Source organism: Phacochoerus africanus, chromosome 5 (genome assembly GCF_016906955.1).
Source record: "Phacochoerus africanus isolate WHEZ1 chromosome 5, ROS_Pafr_v1, whole genome shotgun sequence".
Classification (NCBI taxonomy): domain Eukaryota; kingdom Metazoa; phylum Chordata; class Mammalia; order Artiodactyla; family Suidae; genus Phacochoerus; species Phacochoerus africanus.
The window spans coordinates 39044334-39067727 of NC_062548.1; the positions used below are offsets into that span (position 1 = coordinate 39044334).

The following is a 23394-nucleotide window of genomic DNA, read 5'->3' on the forward strand; positions in this document are numbered from 1 at the left end:
AATTGCCTCCATTTCTCAAATTGGAATTGCAGAGTCAATGGATGTGCCCTTGTATAATTTTTATTTTTTTAGGGCCATGCCCTCAGCACATGGAGGTTCCCAGGCTAGGGGTCGAATCATAGCTATCACTGCTGGCCTACGCCATAGCCACAGCAACGCCAGATCTGAGCCTCGTCTGCGACCTACACCACAGCTCATGGCAATGCTGGATCCTTAACCCACTGAGCGAGGCCAGGGATTGAACCTGCGTCCTCATGGTTCCTAGTCAGATTTGTTTCCACTGAACCACGACAGGAACTCCGGTGATAAGATCCTCAACACACAGCCCCAGACTGCTGTCTAGAAACATGCCAATTGTTGTAGCTATCTGTTGCTGCGTAACAAACCACCACAAATTGTTGTGGCTTAAAAGAGCACACATCTATTAATTTCACAATTTCTGTGGGTCAGGAACCCAGGAATGGCTTTGTTGGGTCTTCTGCTTCAGTCTTTCATAAGCCTGCAGTCAAGTCAACAGCTGAGGCTGGGGTCTCATTTGAAGGCTTGACTGGGGCTGGATCTGATTCCAGGGTCACTCAGGTTGTTGGCAGAATTCAGTCCTTCCAGAGCTGTTTACTGAGGGTCTCACTTCTTTACTGGCAGTTGGCTAGAGAGCCATGGACAGTTACTGGACACATGGCCTTTCCAACATGAAGTCTGCAAGCTGAGAAGGCAACTGAAGAAAGTGTGCCAGCAAGATGGAAACGAGCTCATATAATGTAATCAGAGACAGAAATGATGTCCCATTGCCTTTGCTGCTTTCTCCTAGTTCAAAGCCAAGCCCAGGTCCCATCCACTCTCACAAAGAGGGGGATTACACAAGGGTGTGATTCTTAGGAGGTGGGGTCATTGGGGACCATTACTTTTTTCTCTTATGAATTGTGCTCTTTGTGCTAAAAAATCTTGCTTAACCCAAGGCCATAAGGATTTCCTCCGATGTTCTCCTTTAGTTTTATAGCTTTTTACACTTGCATCTTTGATCCATTTGGAGTTAATTTTTATATTTGATGTGGGGTACAGATAGATGATTATTTTCACTTTTGCAAATGATGTCCAAGTGATGTAATTATAGTTGAAGAGAAAATTACATGTGATGTTATTACAGTTCTAATAATTAGATCTTACATATGGTGACCACTTACGCGGTGTAAGGCTCTAGCTAAGTGTTGCTTTTCTGTTTTGTTTGTTTGTTTACTTTTGTCTTTTTAGGGCCAAATCCTTGGCATATGGAAGTTCCCAGGCTAGGGGCTGAATTGGAGCTGCTGGCCTATGCCACAGCCACAGCAATGCCAGATCCAAGCCAAGTTCACGGCAATGCCAGATCCTTGACCCACTGAGCGAGGCCAGGGATTGAGCCTGCAACCTCACGGATCCTAGTCAGGTTTGTTCACCGCTGAGCCATGATGGGAACTCCTTCCTTTTGAATTTTAAAACTTGTATATTTCACAACATGTGTTAATATTACCTGCATGAAGAATTGCAATGTTAGAGAAAAAGAAAAAAGCTTCAAAGCCTATGCTTTTCCCCACCATCCTGGCTCTATTTATCATTTTATTGCTTCGTCTCTCTTAGCATCGCTATCCCTCCCTGTTAACTGCGGATGGTGATAGCATCTACCTTGTAGAATTGCCCTGAGGACCGGGGCAAGGCGTGCAAAGCACTCAGAGCCGGGCCTGCACCCAGAGAAAGCTTAATAAATGCTACTATCATGATTTTATTCATAGGGAAAAGTAATGAGAAAGAAATGCACATGACAGGTTAATAGAGCTTTCTCCGGTTCCTGGATAATGAACAACTTTAATTTTTTCCTTTTCTCCCCAAGATAGAAAAGTTACATACCACTTTTATACTAAACATTTCCACTCCTTCCTGGCCCAGCCTGGCCCAAAAATCTCTGTCTGCATGTTCTCTTGGGGATTCTATTCAGACTTTAAGTAATGGCCAGGGTTGGATAAGGCCGGTCTTGTTTGGCCCGTGTCTAGACGCCTTATTTCCCTCGGTTGTCATAGAAAAGAGATACTTGCTGACACTGGAAAGATGTTTCTGAGCAAAACTCCAGGGCCAGGGAGAAGAAGGGTGGGAGCCAGGGAGGGGAGTGAACGTACTTCCTTGAACAGGCATCAATTAACTGCCATCGTTCCGATAGAGAGAAGGATGCTTGTGAAGGTTCGGACATTCCAATGAGCTGGAGACTGGAGGGAAGCGGCCGAGTGGTTGAAGCATCCGGCTCAGCTTTCATTTCTGTCTCAACGATGTGGAACGACAGGAGAAAGTGGCCTGGCCTGTTTGGGGACATCAGGTGTCCGGTTTCCCCCACGTTGCATGTGGAGATGTTGCTCTGGGGGGCAGGGTGCAAAGGGCAGCCAGGTGTTCTGCAGTTCAGCCCCAGAATGTCCTATTTATGCCTCAATTGCAAAGGCAGTCTGGGGAGTTCCCATTGCGGCACAGTGGAAACAAATCCGACTAGGAACCATGAGGTTTCGGGTTCGATCCCTGGCCTCGCTCAGTGGGTTAAGGATCCGGCATTACCATGAGCTGTGGTGTAGGTCTCAGAGGCGGCTCGGATCTGGCGTTGCTGGGGCGGTGGTGTAGGCTGGCAGCTGTGGCTCCAATTTGACCCCTAGCCTGGGAACCTCCAGATGCCATGGGTGCGGCCCTGAAAAGCAAAAAAGCAAAACAAAACAAAGCAAAGGCAGTTTGGCTTGGGAACCCTCTTTCGGGAAGTCTCCCTTCGCTGGCTCTGGACCTCAACCCTCTGTCTTTGTAGCAGAGCAGAGGCCAGACCACGCTCTCAGGAGTCGGGCAAACCCGCTTCAAATCCCTTCCCCTCTTGTGACTTTAGATAAGTGACTTTACCATCCTAAGCCCTGGGTTCCTCGTCTCTAATGTGGGTGATAGTGGGTCCCTACCTTTTAGGGTTTGTGCTGGGCAGAATCAGGATCTCCCAAACTGTCCAGGGTCCGAATCCCCCAAACCTATGACTGTGTTACTTTCTTCAGCAAAGGGGACTTTGCAGACGTGATTAAGGATCTTGAGATGGGGAGGTTTTCCTGAATTACCTGGGTGTGCTCAGCGGGGTCACAGAGAGAAACTGGACAGTCACAGAGGGAAGGGACGAAGGCAAAGGCAGCGGTCAGAGAGGCAAGAAGATGCTCCTACCCTGGCTTCGAAGGTGGAGGGAGGGCTGCAAGGCAAGGAATGTGGGCAGCCTCTGAAAGCTGGGAAAGCCCAGGAAACAGGTCCTCCTGTAGAGCCTCCAGGATGAACACAGCCCTGCCTACCCCTTGAGCTTAGCCCGGGGAAACTGATTTCAGGCTTCTGACCTCCAGAGCCGACAGAAGAAACGGGTGTTGTTTTCAGCCACTCAGTTTGTGGCAATCTGGCACAGTGGCCACTGGAAGCTCACGCAGGGTGGCGTGTAGATGAAACCTCACCAACGTGATGTGTGCAGGAGGGTGAGTGGGTGGAGGCAGGAGTGGAGGGGGCTCCATTCTAAATGTAATAGTTTGCATATCCTGCTATGGGAAGAGCTTTTTTGGGGAGCTGCACCCATGGCATGCAGAAAGTTCTCAGGCCAGGGATCAAACCCTTGTCAGAGCAGTGACTCAGGCCACAGCAGTGTCAACACCAGATCCTTAACCTGTTGCACCGCCAGGGAGCTCCATGGGAAGAACTCTTAAGTCAGCCCTCTGCAAGTGGTAGCTGTCATCAAACAGTATGATTCTGACCTACTTCTGTGACTGCACATGTTCCACTGTGTGGAGTGTATCCCTTTCCTGTTCTACGTCTCCTGGGACGATGTGAGGTCCTCAAAGGAGGAAGGCAAAGTTGTCCTATTTCTAGTGGATCCTTTGTGCCTGGCACAGAGTAGCTGCTCAATAAATGAGAGCTTTGCGGGCTGAACAGAGATGCCCCTTTTGTCTTCTGCGAGGGCTTGGGAACATGCTCCTTCTTTCCTGGCTCCTGCTTTCCTCCGTGAGATGACTGATGCTGTGGTTTTCCCCAGCTCTGCAGTTCTACGCTGCTCCCTGCCCCAGCCCCGGCTGAGCTGCTGTCCAGAGAAGGACCAAATCTGTCTCTCATGGTGGCAGGTCCTGACTGGGGAAAGGGAGCGACAGTGGCCCCAGCAGAGGCAATTTCAAGAGAACATGACCTCAGAAGAGCTCCCACTGTGGTGCAAGGGGATGGGCAGCCTCTTGGGAGCCCTGGAATGTGGGTTCAATCTCTGGCTCAGCACAGTGGGTTAAGGACCTGGCGTTGCCACAGCTGCAGCTTAGTTCAAGGCTGTGGCTCAGATCTGGGATCTGATCCCTGGCCCGGGAGCTCCTTATGCCACTGGGCGGCCCCCAAAAAAGGAACATGCCCTTAGAGATCTGGCTGATTTCAGACCCACCCCCTGTGTTGTTCAGAATCTCTATCAGTGAATTTCTAGCCTGGCCTTTGCTTGCCCCAACAGGGAGCTGGGTAGAGGCTGGCGCTGGGCACCGATGTGGCAATTCTGGCACTAACAATCTGGAGAGATGCTGTCTCCTTGGGAGCTGCAAATGCTTGGTGGGGGCGGGGGGGGATGGGGGGGAGGAGAACGGGGGAAGGTTGGGGCCAGGTGGCTGCATCTGCCATGCTGGGGCCATTGAAGATGTCAAACCTAATTGTTCAGATTCATAGCCGGGTGGTGGCAACAGCCCAGAACTGGGAGCTGAATGCCCAGTCTGTGTCTTATTAGCTATGTGACCTTGCTGGGTCAAACTCTGAACCTCTGTGTGATATTCTGCAGAACCGGGAGCCACGCTAATGGCCTGAGCTAACATTTATACTGGCTGTTGTTGATCGGTTACCTGGGGACTCTGCTCAGAGCTTCACATGCTTCATTCCAGGTTGTGTCCTTGCAATGTCAAGGTCAGGATCATTTTTCTGTCTTCCCTCTGGATGGAGAAACTACAGCTTAGAGAGGCTTTGGAACTTGCTTGTGGTTCCAGGCAAGAAAGGGTGGCAGGTGGGGTTTGATCCTGGGTAGCCTGCCTCCAGAGCTGTGTGCTGCTCGTAACCCGCCAGCCTCTCAAGCCACAACCACCTCCCAGGATCTCGGTGTTAATGAAATGAGACCACGGATGCCACGGTGTCTGACACAGAGCAGAGGCCACTTGCAGGAAGCAGTGCTGCTGTGGTTACTGTCATTCTAAATCCTCCACCATTGTTGCCTCACCACCATTTTCATTATTCCTGAGCTCATCCCTTTCTGTTCCTTTGTTCAGGCCTGGGCAAGTCTGACCTAGGCTTTTACAAATTTGCATGTCTATATCTGTATATACACACACACTATATAGTGTGTGTATATACATATATCTAGTTTTTAGTATACCTACAGAGTTGTGCAACCATCACCACAATCTAGTTGCTGTTTTTTGGTTTCGTTTTATTGTTTGTTTTTTGTTCTTGGTCGTGCCTACTGTGTGTGGAAGTTCCTGGGCCAGGGATCAAACCTGCTATACAGCAGTGACAATGCCAAGTCCTTAACCCGCTGTGCCACACGGGAAAGCCACCATAATCTAGTTTTAGCACATTTGTTTCCCCCCCAAAAGCAACCTCATGCCCATTCACAGTCATTCCTCAACAGCACCCCTCCCCAAAATGGTTAATTTTATGTGTCAACCTGACCAGCCACGAGATGCCCAGATCAAACCCTATTTCTGGGTGTGTCTGTGAGGTGCCCCTGGAGGAGTTTAGCATTTGTTAGGAGGGGTGGTCTCAGGTTAAGTGTTCTTACCACAAAAATAAAAGCAACACAGTAACCACAGCAAAACAACCCAGGGACACAGGGAAACCTTTGGAGGTGGTATGTTTATTACCTTGACTGCAGTGATGGTAGCCCGTGTGTGTACATGTGTCTGAACTCACTGAATTGTATACATTCATTCTGTGCAGTTTTTGGCTACTGATTGTACCAGTTATAAGTCTGGGAGGAAAAAAAAAAGCATATTTCTCTCTTAGGATTGATGTCAAATTTCAGAAAGGAAACCTGATGTGCCTGATACACTGTAACAATGCACCACATAAACTGTCTCGCGAATAGATACCCAAAAGAGTACTTTTATTATCCCTTTATATATATATATATATATATATATATATACATTTTTTTTCTTCTTTTCAGGGCTGCACCTGCAGCATATGGAGGTTCCCAGGCTAGGGGTCAAATCAGAGCTGCTGCTGCTGACCAACGACACAGCCACAGACACACCAGATCTGAACCACCTCTTCGACCTACACCACAGCTCACGGCAACATCACCGAGTGAGGCCAGGGATCAAACCGGCATCCTCTGGATACTAGTCAGATTCTTAACCCACTGAGCCACCATGGGAACTCCTAACCCCTTTTATATATGAGGAAATGGAGGTTCACAGAGGGGAAGCAAACAGTTCAGATATCTCAGCAGCCTAGTGGTGCCGGAACCCAGGCTCGCTGGCTCCTGGTCCTAGCTGATACCCTACCCCACTGCTCCTAGAAGATGCTTTTCTCTGGCTGGGAGATTTTTTTAATTTCAATTTGGGAAGAGGTTCCCTGAAATGGAGAAAGGGTAATTCAGCCTTCATCTCAGCATCACACCAGGCGAGTAATGGGAAAATTAGCCCAGTAGGTTACGAATTCCTTTTCATTCTGAGCTAATTACATCATATAGGATATGAAGAGTGGCAGCCAGCCCCTCTAGAAGTCTCTAATGGGTAGATGGGGATTTTGCATTTTAGTGGGTATACATGGGTCAGGTCCGTGGAGTCTAGTTGGCTAACAGAACATCACGACTTCATGAGACTTAATAAACACAGGCCATTTCTCTCGAGTGCGGTGATCTTAATAACTGCATGGACATACCGGCTCTAGGTCTGAAGCCCTGAATTTGTTCCTTAAGCATCTGCCACACAAAATAAGCTCTGAGCTTGCAAGAAGAGACTTTGGGGAAGACTTTTCATTTATTGAATCGACAAATCTTCATTGCACATCTACTGCGTACCATGTGCTAACCTAAAACCAATGATATGCTCTGGGTCGAACCAACATAATCCGCGTCTGTAGCAGTTCACTTATACCCATCACCCTCACACCCTCGTGCCATCCTCATAGTTCCCTTCTGGAATTGGTAGGTGTAAGTAACCCCAATTTACAGCAGGGGAAACTGAGGCTCAGAGAAGAGAAGCCACTGCTCTGGGCTTACAGAGCCTGTAAGATGCTGATTTAAACCCCATGACCCACGTCTGGAATCCCTGTTCACTGCCATTCTCCATCAGTCTGGTACCCGGCATGGCGACTGGTGTGGATTTAATCCTAAATGCTGGGCTTTATTTGGATTCTGCTTTAGGAGCCTTCAGGGCTTATCCTGCCTCTTTAGCTGGCTGGCTGCGTAATGATAGCCTCTGATGTTTGATGTGCTTCATCACTACCCCCCCCCAGATTCATTGAAAAACATTACTTTCTGTCCGTTTTTTTTTAGAGTGACTGAGCATGATTCAGGTAGATTATAGCAAAATCCTCAGGGAAAATAGAATGATCAAAGCCTACAAGGTTGCCTTTGCAAAGGGACCTGGAAGAAGTTCTCCCTATGTAGATGAGGGAAGTGGGACCCAGGTGGCTGGAGGGGGCATCTGATCTGTCACCCCTTCTCCTGGTTCTAGTCGCAGTGCCTTGGTTTTCCTCTGGGGAGCCAGCTACGTTTGCCAGGTAAAAGGCAAGACCCCCAGTTAAATGTGAACTTCAGGTCATACACAACAATTTTTAAAAATTAAGGTATAGTTGACTTACAGTGTTTTGTCAATTTCTGCTGCACAGCAAAGCGACCCAGTCATAGATATATATACACCCCCTTTCTCATGTTCCTCTATCATGTTCTCTCACAAGTGATTGGACAGAGTTCCCTGTGCTGTATAGTAGGACCCCATTGCTTATGCATTCTAAATGTAATAGTTTGCATCTACCAACCCCAACCTCCCAGTCCACCTAACAAACATAGATTTTTAAAGTATAAGTATATCCCTAATATTTCATGGAACATATATTAAATTTTCTTCATTGTTTATCTGAAAATTTAACTGCCTCCCCTTCCCATACTTTATTTGCTATATCTGACAGCTATGACACCGTTTAGCTCAAATGATTAGGATGGAACCATCTCACCCTACCTTGGCTCCAGGAGGGGGCAGGGGATCCATGCTTGGCCAATCAGTGTGTTCTATCCCTCTCGCTCATAGAGACTGGTTCAGAGATGGGGATATGGGCTTCAATCCTGGAAATCTGGCTGTCACCATTGAGAAAGATATTTGTTCTTTTTGTTGGGATTATTAAATGGTAAAAGGTAGTTCCTAAGGTCCAACAAATTAAAGTGTGAATTAGAATGAAGCCAAAAGAGGAAAAACAAGGAGAGATGGAGAGAAATGGAGAGAGGAGAGTTTAAACCTTAGAGAGAGTATTAGGGGTCCTGGGATCAGCCTTGTTGAATTTGACCTTCATCTAGGCCCCCTAATGTAGATAGGACAGCTGAGGATGGTTTGGATGATAGTGCAAAGATAGGAATAATAGTGACAGAGTGGAAGGCAAAACTATCAGTGGGGATGGTTCTGGGAGAGGTCAATTTTAAGATGGTAGTTGAAGAGGTGATGTGGGATAGGATGGTGAGTTCTTGCTGGTGATAGCTCTGTCCAGGGTGCTGATGCTGCTGATAACAAAGATGAGGATGCCAATGATGACTAGTAAGATGGTGTTGGTGTGAGAGAATAAAGTAACAAGGAAGAGAATGATTCTCAGCCTCAGTCCATCACCAGGTCCTATGAGTTCTACCCCTCTCAATTAAAAAAAATCCATTTATTTCCCTCCCTCCTCACTGCCACCAGCACCCTAGCCTAAGCATCTGAGCATCTTTTGCTGCTTGTACTGCTGTGTTCCTCCTGACTGGCTTCCTTGCTTCCCTTCTTATCCCCCTATAGTCTATGCTCTACACTGACACCTGTAGGGAGAGTGAGATTTTTAAAAATGTAAATCAGAGCATTTCACATCTCTTCTCTAAACTGTTTGGGAGCTTAGACTAGAAACCAAACTCTTTATCGTGACCAAAGACATGCATGACCTGATCCCAATCTGTCCCCCCAATCTCAATTCCTTCTATTTGCTCCTCTCTCCCTTTGTACCAGCCTGAATGCTCTTGTTGCAGTTTTTCTAGAATGTACCAAGTGCTTCCTATAAGCCATCCCCTAGGCACGAAATACCTTTACATCCTTTGTGTCTCAACATCAATGTCACCTCCTGGTTTTTGAATCCCAGTGAGACCTCCCCTCTGTTGCCTGCTCTCATAGTACCCTATTCAAAGCAAGCTTTGTTGCAATCTTGAAGAAAAAGAACAAAGCAGGAGGCATAGCCTCCCAGACTTCAAACAATACTACAAAGCTACAAGTAATCAAAATAGCCTGGTATTGGCACAAAAACAGATGCATGGCTCAGTGGAAGAGAATAGAGAGCCCATAAATAAACCCACACACCTACGGACAATTTATCTTCAACAAAGGAGGCAAGAATGTACAACGGGAAAAAGTCTCTTCAGCAAGTGGTGTTGGGAAAGTTGGACAGCCACATGTAAATCGATGAAGGTAGAACACACCCTCACACCATACACAATAAACTCAAAGTGGCTTAGAGACATAAACATAAGAAGACACCAGAAAACTCCTAGAGGAGATCATAGGCAAAACATTCTCTAATGTAAATCATACCAATGTTTTCTGAGGTCAGTCTCCCAAGGCAATAGAAATAAAAACAAAAATGAAGAAACAAGACCTAATTAAATTTACAAGTGACCTAGATGTCCATTGACAGATGACTAGATAAAGACGATGTGGTATATATATATATATATATATATATATATATATAATATTAGTCATAAAAAGAACAAAATAATGCCATTTGTAGCAATTTGGATGGAACTAGAGATTCTCATACTAAGTGAGGTACATCAGAAAGAGAAAGACAATACCATTTATATCACTTATATGTGGAATTTAAAATATGACACAAAAGAACCTATTCACAAAACAGAAATAGACTCACAGACATAGAGAACAAACTTGGGTTTGCCAAGGGGGAGGGATTGGGGGAGGACGGAGTGGGAGGCTGGGGTTGGTTGAGGTCAGCTCTTATGCACAGATGGGAGAAACAGCAAGACCCTACTCTAGAGCACAGAGAACTATATTCAATGTACTGAATCACCTTGCTGTACAACAGAAATTAATACAACACTGTCAACCAACTGTACTTCAATAAAAATATTTAAAAATTTTGATTCTCTTCCCAGCTCATCAACTTTTGGGTCTTAGCATGATGTTTCCTTAAGAATGTGTCAGAGGAGTGCCAAGATTTTGATCTCTTAGCCATAAGGGCGGCCTCCAGGGGCCTTTGGTAGCTGCTGCTCCTGCAGCTGGTCAACTCCAGACCCTTGAAGCTTCTTCCAGGTAATCCTGTGTGCCCTACACTCATGATGATTTTCTCTGCATTCCTTGTTTGGAAAAGATTGGGAGGCCACATCATACACTTCCTAAAGGCAGGGCTGTGTTTCAGTTGTTTATGGCTTTATTTTTAATATAAACTATAGTGCCTTGCACCTAGTAGGACTCAAGAAGTATTTCTTGAAATAATGAAAGGTTTTATGGCAGTGAAAAGGACAGTGGAACTGACAAGGGTGATGGTGACAATTAAGAAGAGAACGGTGATGGTGGTGCTGGTGATGGCAGTGACGGTGATGAAGATTTTGGTGATAGAGCTGATGGCCCCCAAACTATAGCATCTGGAGTGGATAGGCAATGGGATCGTGCTGTAGAGCAAAGGGAACTCTATCTAGTCACTTGTGATGGAACAGGATGGAGGAAAATGTGAGAAAAAGAATGTGTGTGTGTATATATATATATGTATGGCTGGGTCACTTTGCTGTACAGCAGAAATTGACAGAACACTGTAAATCAACTATAATAGAAAAAATAAAAATCTTAAAGAGATAATGGCCTCAGAGGACATGGCCTGGTCCATGGCTTTAAAGCATACATACATATATGTATTTATATACATATATATATGCATATATGTACCCCTCCCACACACACATCTGTTCCTCTGCAGCCAGCCTGGAAAAATCAACTGAAGATGGATTTTAGAGGAAGGGTGATTGAAACTGGAGGGAGAGGCTCTTAAATAGATTACTTGCAAATCCCAGAGGCGCTGCCTGGCCTTCTTACTTTCCCAGTTTATGGGAAGGCCGCCCTCCCCTCCCTAAGTCACCCAGCCTTCCGCCCTCGGCAGGGCGCCCCGGCGCAGGGCGCGTTGGAGGAAGGGGCGCGCGGTTGGCTGCGCGGGGAGCTGCAGGGAGGGCGGCGGAGGGAAGCGTCCCGGCGCCACGCGCGGGAAGTGGGAAGTTGAGTCCGTGGTGTAGGGAGAGAAGGAGGGCTGGGAGGAGAGGCAGAGGCCGGGCTGCGTGAGGAACAGCTCGCGGAGACTGCGGGAAGGGTGGGAGGGAGAAGGGTCTGGGGAGGAGGGGGGTGCGCTTGGTTGGGAGGGGCGGGCCGAGGTGGGCTTCAGGCTGGGGTCTGGGGGAGGAGCCGGTACGGGTTCCAGGGCGCAGGTGAGGGCCTGAGGGGGCGGAGCCGGGGTCGGAGGGAGGGATCGAGGTGCCCAGGCCGGGGTTCCTGCTCCCAGCTCGGCACGCGGGAGGCGGCGCTGCGAGCTCTGGGCAGCCGGTGGGGTCCCGGCGCCGCGATGCGGGTGCACCTGGGCGCGGTGGCCGGCGCGGCGGCGCTGACCGGGGCGCTCAGCTTCGTGCTCCTGGCGGCCGCCATCGGCACGGACTTCTGGTACATCATTGACACCGAGAGGCTGGAGCGGAGCGGCCCGGGGGCGCAGGACCCGGCGGGGGGCGCCAACCGCAGCCAGCTCGAACCTCTGAGCTCGCACTCTGGCCTCTGGCGGACCTGCCGGGGTAAGGATGCACCCGGGGACCCCTGCGCCCCGCTCGCTCGGGACCTGTTGCTTGGCGCACACCCCCTCCCCCAGACCTCTGAGCACGAAATGCGATGTCTTGAGCCGGAGGGGAAGGTGGGCAGGGGGCTGGAGCTGCCAGTACCCTTGCGAGAGTTGCTTGGTTCAGCTTGCTGCTGCTCTATCTCCGCGTCTGCCCTCCGGGGTGGGGCACCGGGGGCGGGCGTGGGGGCGAAGCCGCGGGGCTGGGGTCCGTACCCCGGGGGCCCCCGCCCACCGATGCTCTGCTCCATCCAGTCCAGAGCCCGTGCGCGCCGCTGATGAACCCCTTCTGGCAGGAGAACGTGACGGTCAGCGACTCGAGTCGACAACTTCTCAGTGAGTCCGGGGAGGGTGGGATGGGGGAGAATCCCGGGCTGGGCACCAGTTTCGGAGCTTTTCTCCAAACAGCAGTCGGGGGCACCGCGAAGGAGGGGGCGGCGGGGGGCGGCCTGTGACACCTGCGGAAGAGGGGGATGCTGTAGGCAGCAGGGGGCGGAGCCCTCTTGCTCCACCCGGAACGCTGTGTGGTTGAGGATGCTTTCTGTGCACCGGGCACCGTCCTGCTGCTGAAGCTCCAGGCCCGGCGCTCAGGGGGCTCAGGGGCTAGCCGGAGAGATCAAGGTGGCAGTGCGCAGTTCCATTTCAGAGTGACAAGCAGCACGAGGGAGGGTGGCTGGGAGCCGGAGGAGCCACCTAAACCAGCCCGAGGAACTGACTGTGGCAGAGAGAGGAGGTTATCCCAGAGACCAGAAGGCACACCCCACGTCAGCCTCCACATCCTCGGTGCTGAGACCAAGCGCTCGGCAGTAGCACGGATGCAGTAAATATTTGCCGAATGATTCAAGGGAGGCAATCAGGAGGCAGAGGACTGTCCCCTCTCCCCAGGGGCCCTGTGTCTGTTGTTCATGGCTGACTTCCCAGTGCCTGGCACAGTGCTTGCCACTCAGTCATGACGTGAGGGCTGAATGCATGAAAGCAAACAGGCTAAATAAATACGGGAGGAAGAAGGGAAAGAAAAGGGCGGGGTCCTTCACGGAGGCTGGAGGCTGGCCAGACACAGAGCTGAACACCCTCCATCTATGTTTTCATTTAATCCCCTCTGCCTCCCTACAAAGATATGGCCATCAGCATCTTCATCTTTTTTTGCTTGCTTGCTTGTTTGTTTTCTTCTTAGGGCTGCATCCGCCAGCATAATGAAGTTCCCTGGCTAAGGGGTCGAATTGGAGCCATAGTTGCAATTGTGTCATAGCTGCAATCGAATTGTGCCAGCCAACGCCACAGCCAGAGCGACGCCAGATCCAAGCTGCATCTGTGACCACACACCACAGCTCTTGGCAACTCTGGATCCTTAACATGCTGAGCAGGGCCAGGGATGGAACCTGCATCCTCACTGGATACTAGTTGGGTTTGTTCCTGCTGAGCCACAACGGGAACCCCCCCTCTTTATTTTTCCAATGAGGAAAGTGAGGTCCAGAGAGGGACTGAGAAAGGATCTGATGAGGAGATGAGAACTGGGTTCCATAGACCCTGAAAAGCATGGGCAGTTTTTCACAAGCTTATTTGAGGCTTGCTGGGTGTGACTCTTAGAATAAAGACAAGTTCCTATCATGGCTGACGAGGGCTGCCAGGGTCCTTCTTTGACTCCCCTCTCCCCTTTGCACTTTCCTCTCTGGCTGTGCTGGCTCTGGGCCGGTTCCTGGTACGTGCCAGGTTTCCTCCTGCCACAGGGACTTTGCACGTGCCATTGCCGCCGCTTGGCCTTTCCCCACTACCATCCTGCCAGCTTGACTTGGTCAGCTCCAATGCACGGTACAGGTTGTGTGACATTTTTAGAGTTAAAATCTGACTCTCTCATCAGACCCTGAGCTCCATGAAGGCAGGGACCATGTCTCTTGTCACAGCAGGATTCCCAGTATTTAGCCCAGAGCCCGGCATGAGCCAAGGTTTGCCGAGCAGATGTTGAAAGTGAATGCAAACTCTGTTATTTAGAGGTGGAACTCAATCCATATTTGTTGAATGAACCAGACTTTTGCTAAAGTCTAGCAGTGTGCTAGAAAATTTTTGACAACTGATGGCTGGGGGGATGGGATCGTCTTGATTTGTGGCATTTGCCCATTTCTGTGGTGTAGATATTCCTGCCACTGTCCATTTCTAGCTGCCAATATGATGTCAGCTGGCTCCCCCAATTCTTGAAAACTTAACAAGTGACTCTGATACAGTCCAGCTTCAGCACATTGCTGCATGAAGTCCCATTGAAGGAGAAAGCCCTGAAGCACTTGGGAACATGAGGGAACTGAGGAAAGGAAGTGGGCTCCTGGATTCTGTCCCCTCCCCGCAAAACTGTACCAGGAGGAACTTAGGGCGTTCTCAGAGCATCGTTTCAAGAAAAATCAAAAATTCTTGCCCATGAAGTGAGATGGGGGTCCAATCCCAGCTCAGACCCTACCAGGACCCTCTGTGATCCTAGGATAAGTGTCTTAACCTCTCCGAGCCTCAGTTTCCACATCTATCAAAATGGGACATCAAATCCATGAGACAGTGTGGCCAGGATTCTGCAAAGTAGCTGAAAAAACTGACCTTACCTGGGGCCTCGTTTAGTGCCTGGTCGTTGTGGGATCTGTTGCAGGAAAGAATGATTTGATAGAAAAGTGCTAGACACGCAACGGCTCAATAAATGCTAGTTCTCTTTGCCATTCCTTCCAGCCTCTTTTAGAGGCTGTCCCATCTGTGGCCCTTTGCTGGGCTAGGTGCTGACATTCAGCCCACTTGTCATATCAATGTGTAAATTGGATGGCTAACCACAGTCAGCACTGGCCTCTTTGCGAAACTAGATAATGTCCCAATCCTTTGTGGTCCAGGATTCTGAAAAACAAGCAAAACTCACACCCAGAGTCTGCTCATCTCTCACCCTTGAACCTAGATCTAAGCCCCAGCTTCTCCACCAACTAGGGGCATGGCCTTGGGGAGATTCCTATACCCCTCAGAGCCTTAGTTCCCTCCTGGGCAAAAGGCAGATAACTGTCATAAGGATATTTTGAGGGTGAAATGGGAGGGTGCCTTTGGAAGCCTCATGCTGTGTCTGGCTCCTGGAAGTGTGCTTTTAAGTATAAGCTGCTATTATTACCACCATATCATCCACCACAGAGAGGAGACCACCCCTTCAGACCATGTGCTCACTGCAAATCACCCCCAGAGAGGGCTTTTCCCCAGAATTTCTTTATCCCCAGTATTTTGAATGTTGTCCAAGTTCTCTTATTAAAGGGAAATGTTTCATTTCTTTTATGATCTGCTGCAGAGCTGAGAGAGGAGGGAAGCCAGGTGACAAGCAGCATGTTTTGCGAGTCAGGCTTCTAGACAAATCCTCGGGTGTGTGTGTGTGTGTGTGTGGGAAGAACTATTGATTTTCCCTCCAAGAAAATCCAAGCAGGCAGCCCATTTCAGTACCCAATAAAAATCGACCTTGCTTGGATGTTTTGTCTTCTTGATTAGCTCTGGGTTCCTTAGTTGGGGACTAGAATTATTTTTGGCAGAGGTGGGGGGGATGTCATCAAATTTGACACAGTTTAGATAAAGGAGCCACAGTCTAGAACCAACCAGGCTAGCCAGGAGTCTTGGTGGCAAGCAACAGAAACTCAAGTCATACCCAGTGAAACAAGAAGGAATTGCTGGTCCATGTAAGTGAAAAGCTCCAGCCTAGTGGGATCCAGAGAGCAAAACTCAAATTTCTTTCCTCTCCTCTCTGGGCTTTGCTTCTGGTTGGGTTTTGCTTTCAAGGAAATCCCCTCTACTCTTAGCAACCCAAGCAGAAGTAGACTGTTGCCCAAGAATTCTCCAAAACTTCCAGGGAGGTGTGTCATTGGACCAGATGGGATCACATGCCCAGATCTGAGCCAATCACTGCAGCTGAGAAGATGGAATGTGCTGATTGGCAAGGCTGAGCCATGTGCAAGGTATGGGGGTGGAGTCAGCCTCATTAGATAAGGTTTCCCAGCTTCTTACCAGCTGTGTGACTTCTGGTCACTTGCTTCCATAGATAAATGGGCTGCTTTGAGATGAATGAGATCATATAAGCAAAGCACCCAGCACAGGCCACCACTCAAAGCAGGAGGTCAGTCACTATCTCCCTCTTCTGACTCCCTGAGCCTCAGTCTTCTCATCTGTGAAGTGGAGCTAATCATTGCAAAGGCACCTGTTTGCTTAGTGTTAGGGATGAAACATGAGGAAATGGTGGGGTCCTTGCCACATCAAGCTTAGGGTCTAGTGCAGGAGACAGGTTGTGGACATATGGACCAATAAGTCAACACAAAATGGCTTCAAATTGTAGTAGGTGTGACAATATAAAACAAAGGCACATCATCAAAGGCAGTGGGGACCACTTTCAGTGGAGTGGTTGAAGGGCAATGAAAATAACACTCAGGAGTTCCCGTTGTGGCTCAGGGGTAATGAATCTGACTAGGATCCATGAGGACTCGGGTTCGATCCTGGCCCCACTCAATGGGTTAAGGATCGGTGTTGCTGTGAGCTGTGATGTAGGTTGCAGACATGGCTGGGATCCGGTGTTGCTGTGGTGTAGGCTGGCAGCTGCAGTTCCAATTTGACCTCTAGCCTGGGAACATCCATATGCCGAGGTTTCAGCCCTAAAAGACCCAAAAACCCTCCATAGAAACTAAAAACAAAAGTCAGTGCTTACAAAATCGGTGCTGTGTGCCAGACCCTGTCCTGAGCCCTTTACATGTTTCAATTCAATCTTTACAGAAGTTCCATGAGGCAGGTACTGTTATCATCCCCCTCACTTTTCAAATGAGGAAACCGAGGCACAGAGAGGTTAGGTAAGTTACCAAAGTTTGTGCAGTCACTGGGCAAGCTGAGATTTGAACCCAGGCAGTTCCTACTCTTTCAGATTGATGCGACACCAAGTGTAATTTCGGTATAAAGGGAGTCCATGGCAGCCCACAGGGAAGGTTCCTAGCCTGTTTGTTTCTTAGGTTCAGAGTCCTGCTCTCCAACACTGTCTCCCTTAGTGTTTCCTTGTTTTTTTCTAAGAAGAATGTTATCAGGTGCATATCGCTATAAAACACGCCCCAGGAGGACTGCCCTAGAGGCTGGATTTCTCCTGAGCATGGCTGATGGAACTACCTGTGACCCCTGCCCATCTCTCCAGGTGCAAGAGATATCTTCTGCTTTGGAGTCTTGGCACATCCTGTCCCCTCTTTTGGGAACACCGTTCCCACCTCTCAGCTCTCATCATACCTCCAGGTTTCAGCTAAGACCTCCCCTCAGCCCTTCCTAACTTCCAGGCTGGGTTAAGTACTCATTGTCTTTGTCAGTCTCCTTTGTGGCTCTATTCCAGCTCTGACACTTCATAGCTCATTAACCTTGAGCAACTGACCTCGGTACCTTGAACCTCAGTCTTCCCATCTGTGAAATGGGCACTAAAAGATGCTCACCTGGCAGAGCCTCTGGTATTCGAAGATAAGAAACAATTATCCTGGGAGTTTCCCTTTGTGGTGCCACAAATGAATCCGACTAGTATCCATGAGGATGTGGGTTCGATCCCTGGACTCAGTGGGTCAGGGATCTAGCATTGTTGTGGATTGCAGACAAGGCTCAGATGCTGTGGTTGTGGTTGTGGCTGGCAGCCATAGCTCCTATTGGATCCCTAGCCTACGAACATCCATTGTCGGGGTGCAGCCCTAAAAAGCAAAAGAAAAAAAAAAAGAAGAAAAACAAACAATTATTCTCACATTCAGTGCTCACAATAGCTCCGCAGAAGCCCATGGGCTAACTGACAGGGGAGGAAACAGGCTTTTAAGAGATGATATCATTTGCTTGGTACGAGGTGGAGCTGGGATCTGAACCCAGGGCTTTGCAAAGTCCCCCTCTTACCAAGTCAGAGCATTGCACCTTGGAGACCAGGAAGATAACTAAGATGTAGTCCCCTTCCCCAAGGAAGCTATGTTCTGGTGACCAGAGACTCAAAAATTTACAAAAAACATCCACTTCCTTACCAGGCATAATAGAATGAATATCTCTGAGTCACAAAGTCACATGGACAAGGTTTGAAGATAAAGATAGTGACATTTCCCCTTTGGGAGATGGCTCCTGAGACTCTCTTCTTTTGCCAGAGCTCCTGATACTTGTGGAGAACGAACCTCTTTGCTCTTTAAGACCAGAACTATTACTTCATGATCCACCCTGGGGCTTCCTGACCTCGCAAGCATTCTGGAAGCCTGGTTTTCCCATCGAGCTGTCCTTTGAACAGTGCGATAATGGAACAGTCACAGTTTTCCTTGGCGTGAACATCTTGGCTTCCCTGCCTCCCCCACCCAGGCTTTTCCTTTGCAACAAAGCATTTCTGAGTCAAAAAGATCTCTTGCACCTGGGTCCACATTTGCTCTTAAGGAAACAATGACCCGTCACCATCACTAGTATTCTTAATTCTACATGGTACTCTTACTTCTCACCTATTGGGCTTCTACTGTAAACACTGTAGTGGATTGAAAGCTTTCATCCCCAGTGATACGTCCATGTCCTAACCCCCAGGATCTGTGAACAGGACCTCATTTGGAAAAAAGTCTTTGCGGATGTAATTAAGGTTCCTGAGATGCGATCCCTGTAGATGAGCAGGTGGACCCTAAATCCTATGACAAGGGTCCTCCTACACAAAGAAGAATCACAGAGAAGAGAAAAGAAGGTCATAAGAAGACGGAGGTGGCCGTCAGCGTGATGCTGCTGCAAGCCAAGGAATGCCAGCAACTGCCAGAAGCCAGAAGAGGCAAAGGATTCCCCCCCCAGAGGCTCCAGAGGGAGTGTGGCCCTGCTGACACCTTGATTTTGGACTTAGCACCTCCAGAACCGTGAGAATAAACTCCTCCGGCTCTTAAGGCACACAGCTTGTAGTAATTTGTCATGTCAGCTCTAGGAAATTAAAACAACCGTCTCAGCTATAGAAGTGCCTGCCAGTCACTGCCCCCTGCCCCGTATCATCACTCACATCCTTTGTGACACTCGATCTGTAATTACTAGCCCCCCGCCGCCGCTTTATTTCCTGCTAGTCTGTCTCCTGCCCTGGGCTGTGCTCTCCATGAGGGCAGAGACCTTGTCCCCACAGACATCTGTTTCTGTGGCTGGAGAAGGGGATGTTTCTGTGGAACAGAACTCAGAATCAATATTTCTGTCCCCAGACAGCAGTCTTGAAAGTCAAAAAATAACAAATACCAGAGCACACACACAGAAAACAAACAAAACAAAACACAGCACCAAATTTCAGCAGGAGATCTTAAAACTTTCCCAGGGGGAGCCTTGTTCTTGCCCAGACATTTAATTGAACGTGTATGTGAAGTCAGCCTGCAGCATGTCTGGGGAGCTCACTCGTGGGGCTGCCGGGCTGAACCAACTCCAGGAAACCTCATTACTTTCTAAACGAGAAACGATTTCATTTCCCAGCCATCCTCCGGAGGCAATGCCGTGCAGGGGACAGATCTTACAGATCCAGGTTCTCACGCCAGCTGTTGTGCTCCTTTGCCCAAGGTTTGTCCTTAAGAAAGGAAGGGAGGGAGTTCCCGCTGGGGTGCAACAGGATCATCGGTGTCGTCTCTGGCGCGCCAGGATGCAGGTTCAATTCCTGACCCAGTGCGGTGCATTAAAGGATCTGGCATTGCCACAGCTGTGACACAGGTCTTGGCTCGGATCTGATCCCTGGCCTGGGAATGCCACACGCCGTGGGGTGGCCAAAAAAGAAAAAAAAAAAAAAGAAGAAAGGAAGGAAGGAAGGGAGGAAGGAAAGAAGATGACACATCTTGTTCCCTGGAATCCCATCTTATCGTGTGATGGTCACAGGAGGGAGATCAGTCCCTGGACTCCCGGAGGCTGGTAGCCTTCAGGGCCTTGAAGACAAAGTGGATGTCAGACTGAAAGAGTATCTTCATCATCGTTGTTGTTGGCAGGGTTACGGTTTATTTAATACCTGCTCCAGGGACTTTTACGCCTCTGAGTTGCCCCACTGTCTCCACACTGTGAGCTGCATATTATCACCCGTCTCATAGGTGTGCACAGAGATGGAGGTTCTGAGGAGTTAAGACACCACCAGAGGCCGAATTCAAATGCAGGTCACCTGACTCTAATGCCCATTGGGCACTGGTGAGGTCATTTCTGAAGCTCACTGGTTTCTTTTTTTCTTTTTTCTTAAGGGCTGTGCGCATGGAAGTTCCCAGGCTATGGGTTGAATGATAGTTGCAGCTGCTGGCCTACACCACAGCCACATCCACACCAGATTCAAGCTGTGTCTTCAACCTATGCCACAGCTCACGGCAGTGCCAGATCCTTAACCCACTCAGGGGGGCCAGGGATCGAACCTGCAGCCTCATGGATCCCAGTTGGATTCTTAACCTGCTGAGCCACAATGGGAACTCCTTCCTTGGTTTCTTTGTTATTTCTTAGAAACTGCCACATTTTATTTTCTTGCCTTAGAGCCACAGCATCTGGCTCTTAATCACTTAGTTAATTAGGTGAACAGATACCCACTGTGCTCTCGCCAGATGCTAAACCCTCTACCAGGAACTCAGGGACGCAGCTGTGCAGAGGAGACAAGGTGCATGGTCAGGGGACTCACAGCGGAACAGGTGACACAGAAAAGTGCCTGAGGTGCCTTCCACACCGGGTAACTAATGCCAGCAGGGGGCGACTGTGGGGACCTGCAGGGGCACAGAGCAGTGACATGTGATGGTGGACAGTGGAGGGCATGAATGTAACGAAAGACTTCCCCAAAGAAATGAGTGCTGATTTTGCTTTGAAGGATGACAGCATTTCTTTCTATCTTTTTTTTTTTTTTTTTTTTTAGGGCCGCACATGCAACATATGGAGGTTCCCAGGCTAGGGGTTGAATAGGAGCTGCTGCTGCCGGCCTACACCACAGCCACAGCAACGCAGGATCCGAGCCACATCTGTGACCTACACCACAGCTCACGGCAACATGGGACCCTTAACCCACTGAGCGAGGCCAGGGATTGAACCCAAGTCCTCATGGATCCTAGTCAGTTTCCTAACCCACGGAGCCACAATGGAAACTCCAGAAAACATTTATTTTTATGCCTATCCTGTGGCTGAAGGATTTAAAGAGGTTCTGGGCCCAGCCCAGGGTAAATGGCCAATAAATATTTGGTAAATGAACGACTGGTGGAAAAATAAATTTGTGATGGTTTCCTTTTCTGCTTTGCCTGCCAGGAAGCTCAGAGCCAAAGTGGGAGCATATTTATTTGGTCTTTTTAAGGCTGCACTCACAGCATATGAAGGTTAGCAGGTTAGGGGTCAAATTGGTGTGGTAGCAGCTGGCCTACACCACAGCCACGACAATGCCAGGTCTCTAACCCACTGAGCAAGGCCAGGGATCGAACTCACGTCCTCGTGGATAGTAGTCAGATGTGTTCCCGCTGAGCTACGACAGGACTCTGGGAACAGATTTTTCAACCTTGCGATCTTGAGACCCCAGACTTTCTCCATCCCCTTCTCTCCAACCCCGCCACTGCTCCACCCGCTCCCTGCGGCCTCTCGCTTCTTGCCCTTCCTTCTGCAAGGTCTTTGCTCCAATGTCACCTCCTCAGTGGAGCCACTGCTCTCACTCCTTCTCTGCATTTGTCACCATCTCTCAACTTTGTCACTTATTTGTTCCCTGCTTGACTCCACGCACGAGAATGTCAGCCCTCGGGAGGCAGGAGTCTTGGTGTATATTTGCTGCTGAATCCACCGCACCAGGGATGGTGCCTAGCACAAAGAGCACACCTGATACACCCATGCAGAATGAACAAGCCAGTGAACAAGAAACAATGCAGGACATGTGAGAATTAAGCCAGACAATACCTGTGCGGCAAAAAGCCTGGCACAGGTGAGCCTCAATAACTATTCATAATATTATCACCATCATTAGTAGTAGGAGCAGTAGTGCTAATTTTTTTCTCCAGCATTGGCCCACAGATGCTCAGTGAATGTTTGTTGATTGACTGAAGGATGTTAGTAACCTGCGGTCTTCCTCTCTCCCCTAAGCCATGCACGGGACCTTTGTGATTCTGCTGCCACTTAGCCTGATCCTGATGGTTTTTGGGGGGATGACGGGGTTTCTGAGCTTCCTCCTGCGAGCCTCCCTCCTCCTCCTGCTCACGGGGACCCTCTTTCTCTTTGGAGGTAGGTGCCCACCTTGCATGGGGCCCAGGTCCCAGGCAGGGCTGTGCAGGAAACCCTAGAAGGGAAGGGGTGGAAGTCCATCACTTCTGGGTCTCCGTTTCCCCCTGCCGTGATCTCATAGCTGGAAGGGAGCCACGACAGGAACTCCAGAAAATAATATAAGTTTAAACAGCCATGGCTGTGGAACTGGACAGAGCATTCTAAGGCATATGGATGGAGACCTACTGTGTGCTGGGCACGATCTGGGTACTGGGCAATCCAGGGTCTGCCTTCTGGGACTCTCATGGGGACAGACAGACATTCGTTAGCTAAGTGGTTTCACAAAGTGAATTGCAAAGCTGCAGTTCTGATGTGAGCAGTGAAGGGGAGGTAGTGCCATGAAGCCAGCTCAGGGGGTCCAGGACTCACAGGAGCTGAGATGCCCCATGGACAGGAGTTACTCATGGCAGGAGGGGAGGGGGAGGGGGGTGCCCTGGGCAGAGGGACCAGCGGGGGGTGGGGGGTGAGGCTGGGCTGGCGAGGAGGACGGGCAGTGCCGGGGTTTGATCTGCTCTCCTCTGCCCCCCCGCACCCCCACCCTGCAGCCCTGGTGACCCTCGCCGGCATCAGCGTCTATATCGCGTACTCGGCTGCTGCCTTCCGGGAGGCGCTGTGTCTGCTGGAGGAGAAGGCCCTCCTGGACCAGGTGGACATTCGCTTTGGCTGGTCCCTGGCCCTGGGCTGGATCAGCTTCATCTCTGAGCTGCTCACCGGGGTGGCCTTCCTGGCAGCAGCCCGTGTGCTCCGCCTAAGGCAGAGGCAGGACCAGGCCATCTGAGCCCGGAAGCCTGGTCGCGGTGTGTGCTGTGTCCACGTGGGATGGAGGAGGCCTAGAGTGTGGCACCCCAAAAGGAACCAAATCGCCCCCTTAATCATGTGCAGACCTTACAGAATGCCACCTCCGTGCACCTCCTCTGGCTTCATTTCACCCTCACCCCAGCCCTTTGGATGCGTTCCTCTTCTTTGTTAAGGAAACAGAAGACCAGAGAGGTTAGGCAAGTGGGGCAGAGACACACAGCGAGCTAGCGGCAGAGTTTTCGCCCCGAAAACCAGCGCTCTCTCCTTTATCACAGCTTTTCCGAGCAGGCTCCTGGT

The 23394-nt window shown here is 49.6% G+C and overlaps 1 protein-coding gene across 2 annotated transcripts; it reads left to right on the forward strand.

Annotated features, from left to right (window-relative positions):
• The first annotated feature begins 11822 nt into the window (after positions 1 to 11822).
• On the forward strand, positions 11823 to 23130 carry TMEM114 (transmembrane protein 114). 2 transcript variants are annotated; one of them, XM_047779161.1, is made up of 4 exons: positions 11823 to 12043; positions 12340 to 12420; positions 22123 to 22260; positions 22845 to 23130. In XM_047779161.1, the coding sequence occupies exons 1-4, from the start codon at positions 11824 to 11826 to the stop codon at positions 23075 to 23077; spliced, it is 672 nt and encodes a 223-aa protein (XP_047635117.1). In that variant the 5' UTR covers position 11823; the 3' UTR covers positions 23078 to 23130. The 2 variants fall into 2 exon arrangements, with proteins under 2 accessions (XP_047635117.1, XP_047635119.1); XM_047779163.1 differs by lacking the exon at positions 22123 to 22260.
• The last annotated feature ends 264 nt before the right edge of the window (positions 23131 to 23394 follow it).

What these genes read in the sequence shown, in the direction of transcription:
- TMEM114 (XM_047779161.1), top strand. Translation starts at nt 11,824, where the DNA reads ATGCGGGTGCACCTGGGCGCGGTGGCCGGCGCGGCGGCGCTGACCGGG. An exon ending in CCTCTGGCGGACCTGCCGGG is followed by an intron (nt 12,044 to 12,339) that starts GTAAGGATGCAC and finishes TGCTCCATCCAG; the next exon opens with TCCAGAGCCCGTGCGCGCCG. An exon ending in GACCCTCTTTCTCTTTGGAG is followed by an intron (nt 22,261 to 22,844) that starts GTAGGTGCCCAC and finishes CCCACCCTGCAG; the next exon opens with CCCTGGTGACCCTCGCCGGC.